This window comes from Erythranthe guttata, chromosome 7 (genome assembly GCF_056151865.1).
Source record: "Erythranthe guttata isolate IM_541 chromosome 7, IM_541, whole genome shotgun sequence".
In the NCBI taxonomy this organism is placed as follows: Eukaryota; Viridiplantae; Streptophyta; class Magnoliopsida; order Lamiales; family Phrymaceae; genus Erythranthe; species Erythranthe guttata.
The window spans coordinates 14,585,328-14,608,006 of record NC_142539.1 but is presented as its reverse complement, the minus strand read 5'-3'; the positions used below and the strand labels follow the sequence as shown (position 1 = coordinate 14,608,006).

At 34.1% G+C, this 22,679-nt stretch overlaps 1 protein-coding gene and 2 long non-coding RNA genes across 3 annotated transcripts; all 3 read left to right on the top strand.

Annotated features, from left to right (window-relative positions):
- Window positions 1–10,980: 10,980 nt before the first annotated feature.
- On the top strand, window positions 10,981–13,393 carry LOC148769790 (uncharacterized). The gene is made up of 2 exons (XR_016032314.1): window positions 10,981–11,357; window positions 13,174–13,393. It is a non-coding gene; the product is annotated as an uncharacterized LOC148769790 (long non-coding RNA).
- Window positions 13,394–17,116: 3,723 nt separating this feature from the next.
- LOC148769789 (uncharacterized) lies at window positions 17,117–19,475 on the top strand. Its single transcript, XR_016032313.1, has 2 exons — window positions 17,117–17,374; window positions 19,255–19,475. It is a non-coding gene; the product is annotated as an uncharacterized LOC148769789 (long non-coding RNA).
- A 769-nt stretch (window positions 19,476–20,244) lies between these two features.
- Window positions 20,245–21,027, top strand: LOC105950566 (putative disease resistance protein RGA4). The gene has a single exon (XM_012973933.2). It carries the CDS (start codon window positions 20,245–20,247, stop codon window positions 21,025–21,027), a length of 783 nt encoding a protein of 260 aa, XP_012829387.2.
- Window positions 21,028–22,679: the final 1,652 nt, after the last annotated feature.

Sequence of the window (22,679 nt, the reverse complement as noted above, 5' to 3'; positions counted from 1 at the left end):
ATCCCAATGGATGGAATAGATCTATCTCATGTGTTTTACGCGCTGTAGCATTAATATAAACCGAGATGACCCTGCTAATCATAGCACGCGCCAACCTCTTTAATTTCCTTTTTTTTTTTTTACTTCTTTTATTTTTTGTTGTTTTATTTAATTGTTTTGCATATAAATATTTTTTTAATTATTAAAAAGTAGCTGTTACAAAACTTAAATCTTAAAATGCAATGTATATAGTGGCTATTTGAGGAAACCCTTCATTATTTTTTTAGGGGAAATTGGCTAGACACCCCTTATTCTGGACTTATATAGGTAGGGATCCTAGTTGCTAGATGAATATAGGCATAGGTCCTTTATCACAAAAAAATAATATAAATAAAATAAAACAATTAGTATATAGACATAAACACCCTCAATTAATAAGAAAACAAATCTCATACACTCTCTCTCTCCAATCTTACGTATCTTTCTTCCTATATAATCTCTCATATTTCTCTTCCTCTCCATCTCGTGTCTCTGGCTTTTTTCTTCTGATTTTTTTTTCTTTTCGATCAACACTTTTCGATTTTTTTTTCCGATCAACTTCTTTCTTTCTCTATACCCTTTCTCGATTACATCTGTTCGATTTTTTTTTCTTTGGAATTCAATTCTTTTGGATTATGTTGTAGGGAAGGAAAAAAAATTGAAGCTTTACATTATTAGATGATTTTTCGGTGAAAGAGTTAAAAGCGGACAACAAACATAAATCGCTCATTGCTTGCACAAGGTGAGTTTTTTTTTCTCGTTTTGTATTTATCTGTAGTGAGTTTATAATGTTTGTTTGTATTTCTAACTGATTTTGGTTCAATAAATAGCAAAAAACAAAAAATTAAACTGCAAAATCAAATTGTTGTTACAAACTGCAAATTGCAATCGATAACAGTAGATTTTGTTGCAAACTGCAAATTGCAATTTTTGCATTGATAGAATATTTTTTATAATTTTATTGTTATTTTTTACATTTTTATGATATGTATGATAGCAAAAAACAAAATAATGAAACTGCAAAATCAAATTGTTGTTACAAACTGCAAATTGCAATCGATAACAGTAGATTTTGTTGCAAACTGCAAATTGCAATTTTGCATTGATAGAATATTTTTTATAATTTTGTTGTTATTTTTTGCATTTTTATGATATGTATGATATTTTTGTTCTGTATTTTTATTTTTATTATTTACATTTAGATATTGCATATTATATTTTCATTTTATTTTTTGTAATTAGATGATGCTGATTTTTTTACTTGTTCGATTGATTGTTTGTATTTGGTGAATTCATAGGTAGTTTGTTGTTTTAAATTCAATAATGCAAGTTTTAATTATTAGTTTGCTATTTGCATTTTATAGAGACATAAGCAGGCGGTTGCGGCAGTGGCGCGACGTTCGTAGCGGTGGTGCATTTTTTACAACCTGAGTTGTTACCGAACAACAAACAATTTCTAAACAGCAAACGACACGAAGGAAAATTGGTAAACAACAAATCGAACGAAGGAAAAGGGAATGAAGGCAAACTGCAAACGACCTTGTAAACTGCAAACGCTCAGACACCCAAATCTATGGAAGGCTTCAAAATTTGTGGTGATTTTGGTTTTGAAAAAACAGGGAAGAATCGATATCAAGAGAGTTGCAGTCCTAATTTTCGGATTTGTTGTATAATATAGGGAGAAAAATTGGGGATTTGATTTTGAGGATTTATTTTACCATATATTGATAGGGGTATTTTTGACAAATTACATATAATAAAATCTGCTGGGAATTAGAGTTTATTAGATGGATTTTAACACATATAATCTCTTAGAGGAGGACCTATAGCAAATTGCCCCTTTTTTTTTAATGGAGAGAGGTCCAAAATATTTCAGTCCATTTGAGAAAAGTCCACACCCATTTTGAGCCATTATGTTTTCCAGCTTTGCCCTCGCCCGCCACATCATCACTGGGTCACGCGCTCATCGATTTTTTTTTCCTGTTTTTTTCCCGTCTTTTCTGTATCAGTTTCCTTAATCGACTATGAAGCATAGTCGATTAAGGCACTATGAAGCATAGTCGATTAGCCTTAATCGACTATGCTTCATAGTCGATTAAGGAAATTCTTTAATTTAAAAAAAAAAATTATTTTTTAATTTTTTTTCTACATGAGGTATATCAATCGCCTATGATGAAGCATAGTCGATTAAGAATCTGTTACTAAACATAACAAATTACAACTGCGAAAAAATGCAAAAACAACTATATTTTACAAAAAATAAAAAATATTCAAACATTATAAATGATTTATACAATTGAAATCAATAAATGAGAAATCCAAAAAAAAAAAAAAAAAAAAAACTGGAGTCGATCAACCTTAGTCGACTACCAGAACATAGTCGATTAGCTTAATCGACTTTGAATATGCACATAGTCGATTAAGGTTTCAGCCTGCGCGAAATTCTCTACACGCACCGTCCTCCGTCCGATCCACAAAAAAAACCCAAAATCAGCCTCCCCATCGTCCCCACACCATCCAGAGCTCCTGCTATGGCCGAACCCGTCAGATTTTGAGCATGTTTAGCTCCAATTAAGAAAACTAATTTAATTTAATTTAATTTAATCCCAATCCTAATTTAATTTAATCCCAAAAGCAACATGCATGATTCCTCTTTCCCGCAGCTCCGGCACATCCTGCTGCTCGCCGCCGCCGCAATGCATCCGTCTCCGGCGATGTTTGTGCCGTCCGATGCAGCGCTCTCCGCCAATGCTAGCCCGCGCCGGTCGATTTCGTCGAAGTTGCTGCCGCAGCACGACTCCGCGGTGTCGCAAACCAAATCCGCCTCGCCGGCGCGGTTGTTCTGCCGCCGCTGCTTCTGCTGTTGCTCGTCGTGGAATTGGGAGAGGATTTGCTCGTCTAAGGAAGCCATGCTACGTCTCATCACCTTAAACATCTCGGATTGTCCGATGTTAGATATAAAAGGTGGAGATAGCGATTATGGTTCTGAGTGGCCCCAGATATCCCATATCCCCAGAGTCTATGTGGATGGGAATCAAATTCCAACTCATGCTCAGTAAATGTAACTATACTTATTACTGTTTTATTTGATTTACCAGATTATATTCTTTTTTTTTCCTTTTCTTTTTCTATTGTATTTATTTTTCTTTTTGTTCCTGCAGCATCAAAATTTAATTTGTTGCTTAAATAGAATAGGATGCTCAAGGCACACAAATATATAAATCTATTTCAAATTTATTTCGATACATATTGATTTTATTTTTATTTCATAGATTTAATTAGACACCCCTCCCGCAAAGTTTTAATTTAGGATTCGGTGCCAAACCAACATAATATTTCTTCTTCTTCTTTCTTGGATTTACCACATTTTATTTGGTTTACATATTCATTGATCTTCTTTTTTACTATTTTCTTTATAAATGTGGTCATTTTGTTATTTCTCATTTTTTTGATGAGTTATTAATCGAAATTGAGCATTTTTGTTGCATATTGCCCCTTCAAATATTATTTTTGTTGCACGTTGCCGAAACCGAAACTCGTAGCCATTTTAATATTGATTTAGCTTTCCGCATTAAGCAAAGAATCCTATCTAACACGACGTAAGTCTAATTCAACTCAATATCTATCATAATAAGTTTGAATTTGATAAAGGAACCTATCCACTTTCTCTTTCGATCAGCTCAATTTGAAAAGCGAGAAAATAGCTTGTTACATCCATAATACGGGAAAGATTCGATCCCAAAGTGAAAACGCTTACAAGATAACAAACAGCGAAATACGGAGTTTGTAGAATAATCCATAACATTGAATTATTAATAAAAATTGGAGTTAGTTGCACATAACCCCTGTGTAATCTCGAATTGCTAAAAAAAACCTTGTGTTAAAAAAATTAGCAAGAATCCCCCTATGTTATATTTTACGAATCACACTGCCTCTTTTTTCGTTTTTCCTCTTCACTTAGATGAAATGACAAAATTACCCTGAATTCAAAATAAAACAAAATAAAAATATTCAACACAAAAAATAAAATATTGAATCCCTCAAAAAAAAATTTGAAAACAAAATCCCAAAAGAAAAAAAAAAAGGAAAAGAAAAAAGAGACGATGCATTTGCTTCATCTTCCCCGTCAAACCAACACACCACCCACTCCCTCCCCAACCCCAACCCCAAACCCCAACCCCAAACCCGAACTCAAACAACTTTCTATCAAATTCCTCAAATGGTGCATCCACCGCCGCACACGTCGGAGAGCTACCGTCTACCAGCAATTTAAAAGGTCCGCGGTGGCGATGGTGGTGGATATGGACGTCGTGTGTGAGGTGGTTATGGCGGCGGACGTGTTGGAGGTGGGTACGATGTTGACCGTGACTCTCTTCCTATGACGTTTTCCAGTGAGGAAGACACCGGAGATGGTGTGAAGATGGTTGCCGGCTAGAGTGACGTTTGTGGTTTGATTTGGGAAGATGACCTTTTTGGAAATGGGAAGGAATGAATTGCAAATTTTGAAAACTTCATTTTGGGACATATAGAATTTTGGGGTGAATTTGTAATTTTTAAAATTTATAATTTAAAGCGTATTTTGGTCTTTTTGGGTCAAAAATACACTCTGAATCGCACAATCCGCGCGTGCGGCACAAGATAAGCTGTTAGGGACCTTATTGCCTTTGATTAATTTTTATAGGGGGATTCTTGCCAAAAAAAATTAACACGAGTGCTTTTTCAGCAATTCGAGATTACATAGGGGTGGGTTTTGCAAAAAACCCATAAAAATTGTATCAGATGTTAAAATACATTATACATGCATACATGCAGATTTAAGGTTGAGATTCACAACTAACAACAACTCTAAGAAGAAATTTTCTATGAATGGTAAGTCCATCTTATTTGATTTACATATTCGTTGATCCTCTTTTTTACTATTTTCTTTAAAAATGTGGTCATTTTGTAATTTATCAAACCAACAGAAGCAGGGAGAGAGCGCAAGTTTTTGTAAAGGAGAGACAGACCAGATTAAAAATGTGAGTATATATACTTATTTCTTCTTCTTCTTCTTTCTTGGATTTACCACATTTTATTTGATTTACATATTCATTGATCCTCTTTTTTACTATTTTCTTTAAAAATGTGGTCATTTTGTTATTTATCAATTTTTCTTAAACTTGATGTGTACGAGTATATATGTAATGTCACCTTATTAATTTCAGAACAGATTATGCATGTCAAACTATGTATATATATATATATCGGGTTTTTTGCAAGGACCACCTTTCTGTAATTTCGAATTGTTGAAAAACCCCCCGTATTAAAAAAATTAGCAGGAACCCCCTGATGAAAATTAGTCAAAGGCAAAAAAGCCCCTGACAGCATGTCGTGTGTTGTACGCGCGGCTTGTGCAACTGAGGGTGTATTTTTTGATGTGAAAAGTCAAAAATACCCTCTTAAATTCTTTTATAAATAACATAAATCCAATTGGGTTTAAATGCAAATAATACAAACTTTTGGATCGAATTATAATTTAAAAAAAAAATTAAGCAAACAAAAATAATATATTTTTTTAAGAAAAAGGAAAAAAAAAAAAAAAAAAAGATCTCACTCGTCTTCTTCCCCAAATTTCCTCCTCCCAGTGCCGGCCCTGAGGCCATGCTGCACAAGCAATGGCTTTGGGCCCCACTCCATTAAGGGGCCCCCAAATAAAAAAAAAAAAAAGTATATATACATATATAAATAGTTTTGTGTTTTTAGTAATTTAAAATGAACTTTTTATAAATCATAACATTTAATTTGATTTTAGGGTATATTTTCAATCCGACTCAAATTAATTGCACATTTTCTGTTAAGCATTGGGAATGAAAAACACAAAAAGATTAAATTAAATATTTTACTATCCATCATTAAAGGAAAAAAAAAGAGAGAAATAATTCGTCTTTTTTGTCATAACTTATGGTGCAACTCAAATAAGTTTATAAAAAATAATAATAATAAATATATAAATAAATTTCAATGATATTTAATGTAGGTTTATGCATTCTTATCCTCATTCACTTATGTCATAATATATTTATTTTTGTTTGTTTTATCAAGTTAAATAAGTATTAATTATAAAATAATTATTTTTAAAAAATACGCTTAGGGCCCCGAAAATGTCAGGACCGGCCCTGCCTCCTCCTACAGCTGCCCCTTTCCTCCCGCCACCAGCCTCGTCCAATCTTCTCATCGATGACACCCTTCGTAGCAGACGCTATTCCCTCTTCGGCTTAACGCCCTCCGCCGTTCATCGGTATTGGAGTTTTTCAGCACATGCATCCGACTACGGGGAGTTATTGCGGCGAGAGATAAGGGTGGAGGCCTGTTTAAAGTTAGATTCTATGGGGACTAACATTTTCCGCCCAAATCGATGTTCGGCGATTTCTAAAAGCGGGGTCTGGTTCGATGTAGATTCGACGCGGGAAATCATTTTTCGGACAAATTGAACAGTAACACTTCGATTCTGGCGAGTTGTGAGGAATGATTACTGAAAAATTATAAAAATCTAAGGAGATGAATTATTTGGGGAGGATTTGAGTGAAGAATTATTCAAAAAAAGGGAAAAAGAACAATAACTCGTTCTTTTCTCACACTGTTTTTTTTTTTTTGTAAAGCTTTTCTTTTAATAAGATTTTCCTGTGTGTTGGAGAAGATGGTTTTGGATTTTGTTCGAATTTCTTTTGTGTCTTTTTTTTTCTTTTCTTTTACAATTCCATGATTCTTTTGTAAGGGCAAATTAGTCATTGTATAAAAGTCAACAGCTAATTTTAACGAAAGGAGCAGTGTGCTTCGTATAAGACAACATAGGGGGGTTTGTGCTAATTTTTTTAACATAGGGGTTTTTTTAGCCATTCAAGATTACACAGGGGGTTATATGCAATTAGCTCTATATATATATATATATCAGATGATTAGTTTTTTTGTAAGATTTTTTTTTTTTTTTTGTTATCAAATCTCACAATTTGTGAATTAACGTCAATAGGTCGCTGAAGACATACAACACGAATAAGGTCGAAAGCCATCTATTTGTTGAAGACATACTTTTACTGCACATTGCCCCGATAGCCAAATATGGTTATTAACCGAAATTGAGCATTTTTGTTGCATATTGCCCCTTCAAATATTATTTTTGTTGCACGTGGCCGAAATCGAAACTCGTAGCCATTCTTATATTGATTTAGTTTTTCGCATTAAGCAAAGAATCATATCTAACACGACGTAAGTCTAATTCAACTCAATATCTATCATAATAAATTTGAATTTGATAAAGGAACCAATCAACTTTCTCTTTCGATCAGCTCAATTTGAAAAGCGAGAAAATAGCTTGTTACATCCATAATACGGGAAAGATTCGATCGCAAAGTGAAAACGGTTACAAGATAACAAACAGCGGAATATGGAGTTTGTAGAATAATCCATAACATTGAATTATTAATAAAAATTGGAGTTAACTGCACATAACTCCTGTGTAATCTCGAATTGCTAAAAAACCCATTGTGTTCAAAAAAATTAGCAAGAATCCCCCTTTGTTACATTTTACGAAGCACACTGCCTCTTTTCTCGTTTTTTCCCCTTCACTTAGATGAAATGACAAAATTACTCTGAATTCAAAATAAAACAAAAATATTCAACCCAAAATAAAATATTGAATCCCTCAAGAAAAATTGAAAACAAAATCCGAAGAAAAAAAAAGACGATGCAGTTGCTTCATCTTCCCCGTCGCACCAACACACAGTGTATGTTTTTGTAAACGTGGGGACTAAATGTGAAATCATTGCAAACTTGAGGGGCGAAAACTGTATTTTTCCCAAAAAGTTATAATAACCTTTTGTTCAGGCAGTTAGAACCGGTGCATATTGTCAACTGTCAAGTGCCAATCAGAATCTTACGATGACTTCATGCCAACTAGCAACACAGTTGGCTTCTGCATTATTTTAATCATGATTAATAAAAAGAAAGTATAGCAATAATGGAATTACTAACCGTATATGGTTAGTCAAGTTACCATGGTTTGGAAACAAGGGAAGGATCGAAAAAAGTATTGGAGATATTAATATTAAATGATACATTTCACTAACAGCTTAAGCTTTCGGTTGAGATGGTCATTCAACATGGTATTAGAGTCAGGCCAAATGAAAGGTCCTGAGTTCGAATCCCACATCCACCCGTATACAAATATTTCAAGTGTAAGGCTTCAAATGTAATTTGCCTGCACTTGAGGGGGCGTATTGGAGATATTAATATTAATATCGCCAATAAAAAGAATCAAAGAAGCCTTCACAGTTTCTTGAACGATGCGGAGAAGAAGCAAGTCACCGATGAAACTGTCATCATTGTTGGTGACAACGCTTCCTATTCACCAGCTAAGTAACTTTTCCTTTTCAATCTATCGAAAAGAATTGGCTCTCGGATTTTGGAGATGAAAATTTAGTTTCAATCTATCAGAGTAAACAAGCCTTGGATTTTATTCTCCCCCTATGTGATTATTATTCCCCCAATTCCTTCAATTATGCAAGTAATTAACCCGGATTATTAACCTGAGATGCTAAATTAATCATAACCCGCTTCCGCGTGTATTACGATTCTAATACTCTAGATTCAATTACTGTATTTCTATGCAATTAATTCTAGAACACAACATTAAGCACAAATCTCAATAATGGCTACCTAAGAGATTAATTATATTCTTATGTTAATACCACAAAGGCTCTTCTACCACAGTTCTAATTATTAACCCGATCTTCCGATTCATGCGATTAACAATAACATAAAAGCACATAAGGTGATCAAGTTCATGCACTTAATAAAACAAGTAGAAGAAATAATCCGGAATTAAAACTTGCATAAAATCATAGAAAATGGTTCATAAATCCCACATAGGGTTCAAAATAAAATCCTAGAAATAAGAAAATGAGCTACTCATGATTAAAGAAAAAACGCAAATAAAATAAATCATAAACGATAAATCTTCGCTTGGAGTCTTTGAATTCTTCGTCTTCGTTATTGCTTTGTTGCTCTTGAAATTGCGTAAAAAAAGATCCCCATTTGTGTGCTTGGCTTGGTCTTATATAGGGTGAAGAACTTGGGAAAGAAGGCAGTTTCCTTGTGCAATTAAAATCCCTTTATTGCGCTGCCTCGGGGTCTCGGACGGCCGTCCCACAATTTGAACTAAAACTCGGACAGCCGTCCGAGATTTAAATCTTCAGAATTTTGATTTTTTCACTTTTGGCCCATATTTTCTCCAAAATTGCAGCTTTGACCCCATACTTTTCCAATTCTTCAATTTGTACCTAAAATACAATAAATCAACTTTTTAAGCACCAATTATCGTTAAAACACACCAAAAGCTCAAATAAAAAGGTACAATAAAGTGTAAAAATATACACTTAACACACCCCCAAACTTGAACTTTTGTTTGTCCTCAAGCAAAATCTACCAATAAGCAAATAACTCAACTATTACATCTCATCACATAGATCAATGATCAACTTCACGTTTTCAGAACTTGTAATTATAATGACAATTCTTAGGCATTCGCAGCTCAAAATTCAACAGCACTTAGTCACTCACCATTACCAAAAACCACAATTTATACAATTGCTTCAAGCATCCAATATTTGCAAAGTAAAGATAGAAAGAATTTATACTTACATGCATATATTTGACTCCAAATACTCACCAAAGTATTTTACTCTACTAATATCGAACATTAAGCTATTGGGATCATTGAGGCTTTTTGGCTTTTAATTGTTAGGCTCTTTGGTTCGAGGTAGGAAATATGGGTATATGTGGCTATTATTTTTGAATTGAGGTGATTACGCCAAAATTTGAAAGATAGGCGTCTGAAACAATGAATTCATCTCTAAGGACTTTAATAAACTCGATTCTCAAAAGTTCAAAAGTCTCCACTTTTGCTTTTGAGGCAATGGATCGAGCTTTCAAAAATAATTTCAACAACTAGTCCTTTTTTCTCCCTTCTAGTCTCTTCTTCTTCTCTTTTTCTTTTTCTTTTTCTTTTTCTTTTTCATTTTTTTAATATATATATATATATAGAAGAATATATATTTATCTCTTTTCGTTTTTTTTTTCTTTTTTTTTTGTTTTCGAAGAAGAAGAAGAAGGACCTTATAAAATTTTTCGACCGAACTCCAAGGGGTAATTTTTCAAGAATCTCCACCTATTCTACCTTACACATTGGCTAAAAGAAAGAACATCTTTTCTCCGAGGCTCAAATCAAGGTTCTAAGGATAATTTCGATAAAAAGGTCGGCTTGAAAGGCTCAAACGGTTCAAAGAAGGCCTGAATCATATCCTAAATCACTCACTACTCAATACTTCGTATCATAAATTTCCTAAGGTGAGTCTTAAAACCGAACATAGCATGATCTAGCACAAATTAATTCCAAATTTAAAATACAAAACATTCAACCAAAGCAATGCACAAAGTGTGATTCCTAACAATTGTAACACCCCATCTTTCCAAAACCCGAAAATCCTAAAACCCGAGACTAATATTTCTAACTCGAGAACCCTTAGGTAATATTATTACATGATATTAATTATATGCATTACGTGAATTTAATTATGTGACTTACGTGAATAATTACGTGCGTTATTATGTGGTGATTTCATGGTACTTATTTTGTGAAATTCGTAAGTAGATATATATGCGTGAATTATGTGATCGTTTCCGAAAATTTAAACTCTAGGAATTTCGTGAATTACGTGACTTATGTGAATTATAAATATAGTACTATGGTATGATTATATATATACATACGTACATACATCCATGCATATAGATATACACATATACATACTATTACATGCATTATATATATTTGAGTATATATATATATAAATGACCGAATATGTGTGTGTGTGTAGTATGCAAGTTGTGTTTATTTTTAAATAAAATAATTAGTAATAAGCATGCATGCCTTTACACTTGGCACCCCCTAATCATTTCTCTAAACCCACACTCAAAGTAACCCAAAAGACACCCTTCATCTTTCTTCTTCCAACACCTCAACCCCTTACTTGTCTTCTCCATTTTTCTCCACCGTAGCAACATCACCACCTCCATTCTTCTCCTTCTTCCACCTCATCTCTTGTTTTTCAAAGAAAATGAAAAATCACTTGAAAATTCCCCTATTTAACCACGGCCATGGAGCAGCCTAGATCACCACTCATCAAACAAATATACATCTCATTTGAAAACCCACTCAATCTTTTCCACAATCATAGTAGCTTGGTTGGATTTCGGTGCTTGATAGCCTCTCTTCCTTCGATTGCTTTCTTTTCTTCGATTTTAAGGTAAGAAATTCCGATTTCTTGCTGCAATTAAATGGCATCAATAGTATTAAAATGGTTTTCAAAATTTTCTAAAAGATTGGGAGTGATTTCGAAAATTTAGGGCTTTTGGGGGAAAAATGGAAAAGAAGTGTTTCTTGTTAAATTCTTGTTCTTGCATGCATCATCTATGTTGGTAGTGGGTAAATACGAATTTTATTGGCCAAAAGCATTAAATATTTCAGATTTCAAAAAGGGGTTTTCAAGAAAAATGAGATTTTAACTTTTATAGGGTTGCATGTGTAGATCTTCAAAAGTTTTGGGCCGAATCTGTAATTTTTAAGAAGTCAGTCCTAAATGTGTTTTCAAAACTGTTTTCCAGCATTTATTGAACAAAATTTTCGGATTTAAGGAAGTGTTGCAAGAAAAAGTGAATTTTCAACCTCTAGTGGTCTTGCATGTGTAGATCTAAGGATTTTTGGGGTAAAATATGTAATTTTAGGAATTTCTGCATAAAGTAACTTTTCAACTTCATTTTCTGCATCTAATAAAGTAAAATTTCAGATTTGTTAGGGGTTTTCATGAAAAAGTGGATTTTGAACTTTTAGTGTGGTTGCATGTGTAAATCTTGAAACTTTTGGGTCAAAACTGCAATTTCCGAAAAATCTCTCATTTCTAAAGTTTGAACCTGTTTTCCCAGCAAGTATTAAGTGGGGAAAAGTTTTCTTTACAAAGGTTTTAAAGTAATTAAGGTTATATTAGAGTTTTGATTTTTAAAATAAAAAGGGAATTTTCTAGTTTTAAATTTCAAGAAAAAAAAAATTTACTCAAAAAAAAAAAAAAATTCAAGAAAATTCGAAACTTTGTGAAAATTTAAAATAATTCCGGAATCTGAAATTTGGAGTAGATAGGAGTTCTAGGATTTAATTTGGGAATTTTTGGAATTAGTTTGCTATTATTTCGAAATTAGGATAGTTTGCATGTCATTTATTATGTTTTGTGCCTTTATTTTCATGTCTTTAATTTAATGTCTATGAATGATGAGATTTGGGGATTTTATACTTTTAATTGCTGCTGGATGTGGATTACTTGTTGTGAGAATTTATTGAAATGGATTATTACCTAGAAGTGGTAATAAGTTCATTAAATGAAAGGTGAAAAAGGGGTGCTTGCTTTACAAGCATGGTTTGATATTAAATGGTGATGTTTAATGTGTTGGCTGCATGTGTGTGTGCTGAATGTGCATGTGTTGTGTGCCGTGTGTGGTTGTGTGTTATGTGTGTGAATTTGGGGATTTTTGCCCAAATTATAAATATGTGGTAAATTGTGATATTTGTGTGATTTTGTGGCACTTGATTGATATTTGTGATGTTATGTGTGGGTCATAAGCATGATTTCGAAAAGTTGCATTTAAAGGTTTTTAAATTGAAAGATTAATGGAATACCTGGTAATAAACAACTCGGATATAGAGGGCCGGTATCCAACTAGGATGATGTGTGTTGTGGTTTGATCCCACTTAGTGAAAACGGGCTCGTAACAGGTTTATTATCCAGGTACATAAATTAATCTTTCACGGATCCGATAAAACGAAAAATGTGTTTTTTTCATGATTTTTACAAAAAGGGCATTTTAGTCATTTTGCATAAGTACGTGATTTTGTGTGAATGATGTGTTTCGTGAGTTGTGTGATTTTGCCGATTGTCTTGTGTTATTGTACGGAACGTGGGTAAGAATGGGTATATAATATTATATATTATGTATAACGTATTTTTCAAAGTTCGATATTCATCGGATTTCTTACTGAGTTTTATAGCTCATATAGATGTCCTTTAATTGCAGGTAGTAGCACTAGTAGTCCAACCGGGATGGGTCGAGTAGCGGATCGAGGTCTTACCCGGGTTTTGTTGGAAGTCGTACGAGGACCTATGAACGATGCTAAAGTCTTTTGGTTATTTTCTTTTGGTGGTGTAATGTTAAACCTAAATACTTTCTTTTCGTACCTTTTAAACTCGTTATCTATATAGATCGTACTTAATATAGTAGATTCCGTAATTTGCTATTTTCATGCCTCCATTAGTGATTTCCGAATTATTCACCAAAATAACCTTTTTAACTCTGATTTCTTCTCGAACCAAAACCGATAGTAACACTGTAGCACTCGAACGAAAAACCTCCCCTCGAAACTTGTTTCCAAATAAAACCTTTATTCGGCTATAGTAACCTAAAGAAAAGTTTTTCGAAAAATGCAAAGTTTTAATAATTGCATTTTTGTCCCACTTCAAAGTTTTAAAAATTACAAAGTTATCCTTTGCTTCCGCTAGTTTAATGAATATTCCGATAAACCGGTTCGATTTATCGCCCATCTAGAAGGGGGGTGCTACAACAATCATTCGCTTCTAAGTTTCGTTGAATCAAAAGCTAAACAAACATGTAATCCTTATCACACAAAACAAGCAATCTCATCATCAAACATTGATCATCTCTCATCATCATAAATCATCAATGCATTCGACTCAAGCAATTCTTTTTTGTTTAAAGAAAACAATAAATTAACGAAAACGACTAAAACTAAAAAGAAAAATCCTAAAGCATGCAATCTATAACATATAAAGCACATAAAAAGTGTTTTTCCAGCGCCAAACTTAAAATTTACATTGTCCTCAATGTAATTCAAACAAAGTTTAAGGATAGAATACACCTTGATTAGTTCAAACGTCCTCCACGTGTTGCACCCCTCCATCTCTTCCTCTTTGAAGCAAACACCTTTTTTTTTTTTTTTTTTTCAGGGGTGTTCCGGACGGCCGTCCCACCTTTTGGACTGTTTTTGGGAGGCCGTCCCACAAACAGTAGGTTCACAACTCGTCCTAACTTCCCCGGACGGCCGTCTGGGGTTTTGGCTTGATTTTCGGACGGCCGTCTGGGCTTTTTGTGTCCGTTTTTCGACCTAAAAATTCAAACATGATTAAATTATTAGATTGCACGCTTATATATATTCTAAGAAAATAAAAAACAACTAAAAATATGAAAAATATGAGAGAAAAAAAAACGATAAATGCTCGGGTTGCCTCCCGAGAAGCGCTAAATTTAAGTCTTCAGCCAGACTTTGCTTCTTGAAATTGGTATGTCCAATCCAAAGCCTTGTAGATTGCGCATTCATCCATGACCTTTGTCACTTCAATTGCAACCGATACAAGGATAGGATTGCAATATGTCAGGGTCCACTTTAGCTTGTAATCTTTCTTGGTTGTAATCAATCGGTACGAAGCCAAGATGGGATCTTCATCACCCGCTCCCTCAAATTGGTACACAAAAACCTCAAGTCTGCGTATAACCTCCACTTCAAACACATTCGCCTTCTTATCAACCTCAATTGATGCCTTCAAAGCCACATCAGGAACAATGATAAGATCCTCAATTTGAATATTTTCACTAACCACATCCATCTCATTTTTCTCTTGTTCCGAGACATCTTTGGAGTTTAGCTCGATTGCATTGTCAGATTCATCATCCTTAAGCGTCTTCGTACTTTCTTTTCCCCTCTCATCGACACTATTTTCTAGGTCTAAAGGATTTTCCTCACTACAAGTTTCTGACAGATTTTCTTTGTTGCAACCATTCTCGATATTGTCTGAAATATTTTCAAGAGACCTCTTGAGCTTCATCTCTTCCAACATTATTTCCAGTCTTTGGATAGATGCTTGAGTGGATTTCATAAATTCTTCAAGGACGGAGTTCAAATAACACTCCTGAACAGTGGGTTCTCGTGGCGTGTTGGTGTATGTGTTCCAATAACCGCCGTTGGTGTTATCTATGAAATTATTCGCTTTCGGTGCATACCAACATTGGTTAGTGTAATGATCTCCACCACAGATTGAACAAAGTGACGGCATATCATAGGTATTTTGGAGGTATTCGCCAGACGGAAGCTATTCATATCCCGTTTGAGGTGCGCAAAAATTGTAACTTGACATGTAACCAAAGAAAAAAAAATATATTAAAGAAAATTAAAACGAAAAGCTAAAATGAAAAAAAAATTAATTTGGGTGAATCGTGAAAATTGTTCAAATTTAGAGCTAGAATAAAAATAAATAATTAATATATTCCCCGGCAACGGCGCCAAAAACTTGTTGGCCGAAAACCTACACGCAAGTGCACGTATCGTACAAGTAATATAGTGGACTAAAGTCCGAATATCGAACCCACATGGAATATTTAATTACTAATCATAGACGCTAAATTTTAGCAATTATTATCAAGCCCACCCGACTAGAGAGAGAATTAACTAAATTAAACTAAACTAAACTAAAGCAAATTAAAACGACAAAGCGAGAAAGCAAATTAAACACGAAGATCTATCAGAGTAAATAAGCCTAGGATTTTATTCTTCCCCCTATGTGATTATTATTCCCCCAATTCCTTCAATTATGCAAGTAATTAACCTGGATTATTAACCTGAGATGCTAAATTAATCATAACCCACTTCTGTGTGTATTACGATTCTAATACTCTAGATTCAATTACTGTATTCCTACGCAATTAATTCTAGAACACAACCTTAAGCACAAATCTCAATAATGGCTACCTAAGAGATTAACTATATTCCTATGTTAATACCACAAATGCTCTTCTACCACAGTTCTAATTATTAACCCGATCTTCCGATTCATGCGATTAACAATAACATAAAAGCACATAAGGTGATCAAGTTCATGCACTTAATAAAACAAGTAGAAGAAATAATCCGGAATTAAAACTTGCATAAAATCATAGAAAATGGTTCATAAATCCCACATAGGGTTCAAAATAAAATCCTAGAAATAAGAAAATGAGCTACTCATGATTAAAGAAAAAACGCAAATAAAATAAATCATAAACCATAAATCTTCGCTTGGAGTCTTTGAATTCTTCGTCTTCGTTATTGCTTTGTTGCTCTTGAAATTGCGTAAAAAAAGATCCCCAATTGTGTGCTTGGCTTGGTCTTATATAGGGTGAAGAACTTGGGAAAGAAGGCAGTTTCCTTGTGCAATTAAAATCCCTTTATTGCGCTGCCTCGGGGTCTCGGACGGCCGTCCCACAATTTGAACTAAAACTCGGACAGCCGTCCGAGATTTAAATCTTCAGAATTTTGATTTTTTCACTTTTGGCCCATATTTTCTCCAAAATTGCAGTTTTGACCCCATACTTTTCCAATTCTTCAATTTCTACCTAAAATACAATAAATCAACTTTTTAAGCACCAATTATCGTTAAAACACACCAAAAGCTCAAATAAAAATGTAACACCCCACCTTTCCAAAACCTTAAAACCCGAAATTAATATTCCTAACTCGAGAATCCTTAGGTAATATTATTACGTGATAATTTGTACATGACTTACGTGAATTTAATTATGTGAATTATTTATGTGCTATATTTAATTGGTAGATTTATTTGCTAGCAATTTATGTGATTTATGTGAATTAGAATATTATATGCTATATTTGATTAATTAAGTGTGATAATACACTACTCTAGACTATCCTATATATACAATATAGGCATTTACTTGATAACATACATGTATATGCATACATGCATACATACATAGATTTTACATACATTGCTTGATTATATAATATTATATTACATATGTATATGTATAGCCGTGTGAGTGTGTATGTTAGTCAAAAAGGTGACTAATTAAATTATTATTTAATTACTTGCACATGGCACATAGTCGAGTTTTACACTCTTCCATCTACTTCTTCTTCCACATCACCCCCCTTGCTTGTCTTCCTCTCTTCATTCCACCGAAGACACACCACCACCTCCATTCTTCATCTTCTTCCACCTCACTTCCAATTTTTAAAGAAAATGAAAAAAATCATTTTAAAAGTCCTCTATTTAATGATGGACTTGTAGCAGCCTAAAACACCATCCTCCAAAGAAATATACATCTCACTTAAAATTCCACTCCATCTCCTTCACCATCAAAATAATTTGGCTAGAGCTTGGCACCATCCTTTGAAGCATTTTCCTTCACTTTTCTTTCGGTTATTAAGGTAAGAAGTTTCGATTTCTTGCTGCAATTAAATGGCATCAATAGTATTAAAATGGTTTTCATAAAGTTTTAAAAGATTGGGAATGTTTTCGAAAATTTAGGGCTTTTTGGGGAAAAATGGAAAATGGGTGTTTCTTGTTAATTTCTTGTTCTTGCATGCATCATCTATGTTAATAGTGGGTAGATACAACTTTCATTGGCCAAAAGCATTATAAATTTCAGATTTCAAAAAGGGGTTTTCAAGAAAAATGAAATTTGAACTTTTATGGGGTTGCATGTATAGATCTTCAAAAGTTTTGGGCCGAATCTGTAATTTTTGAGGAGTCAGTCCTAAATGTGTTTTCAAAACTGTTTTTCAGCATTTATTAAACAAAAATTTCGGATTTAAGGAAGTTTGTAAGAAAAAGGTGGTTTTTTGAACTTTTGGTGGTATTGCATGTGTAGATCTAGAGATTTTGGGGTAAAATATGTAATTTTCAGAACTTCTGCATAAAGTGACTTTTCAACTTCGATTTCTGCATCTAATAAAGTAAAATTTCAGATTGTTAGGGTTTTTTCATGAAAAAGTGAATTTTGAACTTTTAGTGTGGTTGCATGTGTAAATGTTGAAACTTTGGGGTCAAAACTGCAATTTCTGAAAAATCTCTAATTTCTAAAGTTTGAATCTGTTTTTCCAGCAAGTATTAAATGGGGAAAGGTTTTCTTTACAAAGGTTTTCAAAGTAATTAAGGTTATATTAGAGGTTTCGATTTTTAAAAGAAAAAGGGGATTTTCTAGTTTTAATTTCAAGAAAATTCGAAACTTTGTGGAAATTTAAAATAATTTCAGAATCTGAAACTTGGGTCAGTTAGGAGTTCTAGGATTTAATTTGAGAATTTTTGGAATTAGTTTGCTATTATTTCGAAATTAGGATAGTTTGCACGTCATTTATCATGTTTTTGTGCCTTTATTTTCATGTCTTTAATTGAATGTCTATGAATGATGAGATTTGGGTATTTTATACTTTTAATTGCTGCCTGGATGTGGATTAATTTCTGTGAGATTTATTGAATGGCTTGTTACCTAGGTGTGGTAATAAGTTTATTAAATGAAAGGTGAAAAGGGGTACTTGCTTTGCAAGCATGGTTTGAATGTTAAATGGTGAGGTTTGATGTGTGACTGCATGTGTGTATGCTGAGTAAGTGTGTGTGTATGTGCTGAATGTGTATGTGTGTGTGCCGTGTGTGAATTTGGGGATTTTTGCCCCAAATTATAAATATGTGGTAAATTGTGATATTTGTGTGATGTTGTGGCACTTGATTGACGTTTGTGATGTTATGTGTGGGTCATAAGCATGATTTCGAAAAATTGCATTTCATTATTTTGAAAATTGAAAGATTAATGGAATGCTTAGTGAATAAACGGGATACGGTGGGCCGGTATCCGATTAAGATGAAATACATGGTTTGATTCCACAATAGAACGGGCTCGAAACGCTTTATAGTTTATTGCTAGGCACAGATGTTAGTGCTTAGTGAATAAACGGGATACGGTGGGCCGGTATCCAACTAGGATGAAATACGTGGTTTTATAAAACGGGCTCGAAACGCTTTATAGTTTATTGCTAGGTACAGAAATTAATCTTTCACGGATCCGATAAACGAAAAATGATTTTTACACGATTTTCATAAAACGTGCATTTTAGTCATTTTGCATAAGTGTTTATGTGTGAATATGTGTTTTCGTGAACCATGTGGTTAACAGTTTGTGTTGTGTTGTTTGGAATGTGAGTATGGATAACTATATATATTATATATTATATATAACGTATTTTCAAAGTTTGATATTTCATCGGATTTCTTACTGAGCTTTATAGCTCATATAGATGCCTTTTAATTGCAGGTAATAGTGTTAGTAACCCTCCACCGGAATGGATCGAGTAGCGGATCGAGGTCTTGCCCGGGATTTTTGGAAGTTGTACGAGGACCTATGAACGATGCTAAAGAATTTTGGTTTTTTGGTGATATAATAGTAAATTTAAGTATTTCCCTTTTTGATCTTTCGAACTCGAACCCGGTATGGATTGTACTTGACTTTTGTTACAAAGTAGTCCTTTTAATAAATTTGTTATTATCACGTCTCACTAGTGGTTTTCAAAATATTCACCAAAATACCTTTTCAAAACTCTGATTTCTTTTCGAACCAAAATCGATAGCTTGATAGTGTAGCACTCGAACAATAATCCTCCTAAGAAAGTTTTTGAAAATCACAAAAAGGTTTTTAAATGTTCTAAAGAAGAGATTTTTAATAATTTCATTTTAGTCCCATTCCAAAGTTTTAAAAATTACAAAGAGATCCTTTTGCTTCCGCTAGAAAAATGAATATTCCGATAAACTGGTTCGATTTATCGCCCGATAAGAAGGGGGGTGCTACAAAAAAGGTACGATAAAGTGTAAAAATATACACTTAACAACACTGAAAAAGTGTTTTGCATACTGTTCGATATTTCCTAAGGGATTTAACTTGGAAAGGGAAAAATTCGTCGAACTTTGGATGGCAGAGGGCTTTCTTGAAGGAACTGATATGGAGATTGTGGGCAACAATTTCCTTAATATTTTCTTACAAAACTCCTTGTTGTTAGAAGTTGTGGGGCGAAACGACTATTATGGCTATATAATGTATTATAACATGCACGATCTTGTGCATGATCTAGCATCGTCTATTTTAAATTCAAGCGAGCAAGTTCGGTACATAGGCCTGCAATCATCTACTAGCGGTGAATCGCGTGCTATCCTAAATGAACAAGCAATTTCTCTTCGTTCACTATTGTCCAATGATAAAATATGCGTTTGCATGTTCTCGGAGTTCAAATCGTTGCATGTTTTAATTCTAATGGGCAATTGCGTTGAAGAGTTGCCAAGTTCGATCGGAGTGCTAATACACTTGAGATGTCTTGATATTTCAGGCATAAGAATTAAATATTTGCCGGAATCTGTCACCGAACTTTATCACTTGCAGACGTTAAGAGCATGTCACGATTTGAAGAAGCTACCGAATACATTGGAGCACTTAATGAGCTTGAGACATCTTCACGTTCCTCGAATAGAACTGCATCCGGGGATGGGAAGATTAATTTCTCTTCGAACAATACAGTACTTTGGAGTGAGCAATGAAAACGGTTGTGGAATTGACGAGCTCGGAAGCTTGAAAAATCTCCAAGGGGAACTGCAGATTTATAATCTCGAAAAGGTGTGTGGCAAAGAAATGACTAAGAGAGCGGATTTATTACGAAAGCCAAACATAGTGAAGTTAAATCTTGAGTGGAGTATTGAAAATAGAAAAGGTGAAAACGGCGACGAGAGTGTGTTGGAAGGCCTCGAACCCCACCCGAATCTAAAGGGCTTATACATTTGGGGATTCGGAGGGAGACGTTTGCCACCATGGTGTTCAACGATGTCGGGACTTAATAATTTGACAAAGATAACACTTGAAGATTGCACGGATTGCGAACAAGTTCCGACGCTAGGGCACTTGCCGAATTTGAAGAATCTTTATCTGATTAACCTGGAGAATGTGAAATCCATAGGTTCGTCGTTCTACGGAATCGACAAATGCAGCACATCCGGTACTACAATTACCGCATTCCCGGCACTCGAAAGGCTCGAGTTGGTATAAATGTGGGAGCTGACAGAGTGGTTTGAAGCAGAGCTGGTGCCAAATACAACCGAGAATCGACGGCCATCTCAAATGATGATGGTATTTCCTCGCCTCGATCGAGTAATTGAAGATCAACAGCTGCAGGCAATTGACGAGTGCTCCGAGTCACTTCCATGCCTTAAAGTCCATGCCTTAAAGAATTGCAGATTTCTCACGTGGACAGTGGAGTACCTCTGGCAAGTATATGCAGGCGACTAGTCTCGCTTACGACACTCGATATTGAAGGAATTGAGGGATTGACGTGTCTCCCCCATTGGTTGTTCCGTAACAATCCAAATCTCTCGCAGGTGTATGTGGGCTCCCAACTTAACGCATCTCTAAACAGAGAGCCGACGTGGGCGCCTCTTTAATCGGAGAACAACGGAACTGTTTTGTGTGTTGTGTTTGCAGTCTTAGCTGATGAAGCGCCACCCGAACCGAACAAATGGCCTAACGATACGGCCGGTGTTTGTGCCGATGAATTGATGTTCGTTTTATTGTCTTTAATTTTTGCCTACTAAATTTCTTGTTATGTGTTTCGAAAAAGATCCAACCTTTCTCTTCCAAATCCCTAGAATTCAATCAGCAAAAGGCCAAAAAATTAAGCGTGTGCGCGGGTCATAAACTTGCGGGTTCCAGCAAAACCCACTCTCGTTACGTCAACCAACGGTTCTTGATTTTAAGAACCAAACTTGTTGGTTTTCGACCGATTCATGATAGACGGGGTCCATGACGGGTTTATAGTAGGACCCAATCTTCCGAACCGGCCCATGGCCAGGGCCGGCTCAACCACTAGGCCAATTAGGCAATTGCCTAGGGCCCCACATTAAGTGGGGGCCCACCTGTACATTTTTTTTTAATTTTTATTTAATACTTATTATATATTATATAAAAAATTTGTATACATTAGACATTAATTTTTTATATTATAAACTTTATATTTATTGTAGGCCCCTCAATTAATTAATATAATAGACAATTAATAATATATGTTTATTTGATTATGTGGGTCCTCGGTTACTTTAACTAAAATATTATCACTCAATCATTATCCCCATTTCTTTCCACTTGACTTCAATAGGTGAAAATGTGTTGTGTTATAACCTTTTCCTTATTTTTTTGCCTTTCATTGATTTTTATACTATTTTTTTTGGTAGACACATTTGATTTTTATTTTATTTTTCACTTTTCTTTTATGATTTATAAAAAAAAAATTATACAAAATAAAACATATGTATATAATATTAGAGCCCAAGTTTTGCTTCGCCCAACCCCCAATATCCTAAGATCGACCTTAATGTGATGAAAAAAATCAAACTACTAAAAATAAACATTTTTTTGTTAGTTAATTACTTAATTATACTATAAACACCCTAAAATTTCTACTTGTTACTAAAATTTCACTCGTTTTTCTAATATTGAATTAAAATTTATCAATTTCAATTTTTTTATTTGTTCTATTATTTAAAAAAATATTGTTGATGAATTTGAATTTGTTTATGTAAATATTTTTACAAAAACCGCAACCTTGTGAATTTACTTGTGCGCTAATACAAAATTTTCTGGTCCTACAATAAAGAATATTTTCATTTACTATTGTAGTTTGGTAAAATTTATTTTTGTTTTATATT

Coding starts and splice junctions, on each gene's coding strand:
- LOC105950566 (XM_012973933.2), top strand. CDS start 20,245: ATGGGCAATTGCGTTGAAGAGTTGCCAAGTTCGATCGGAGTGCTAATA.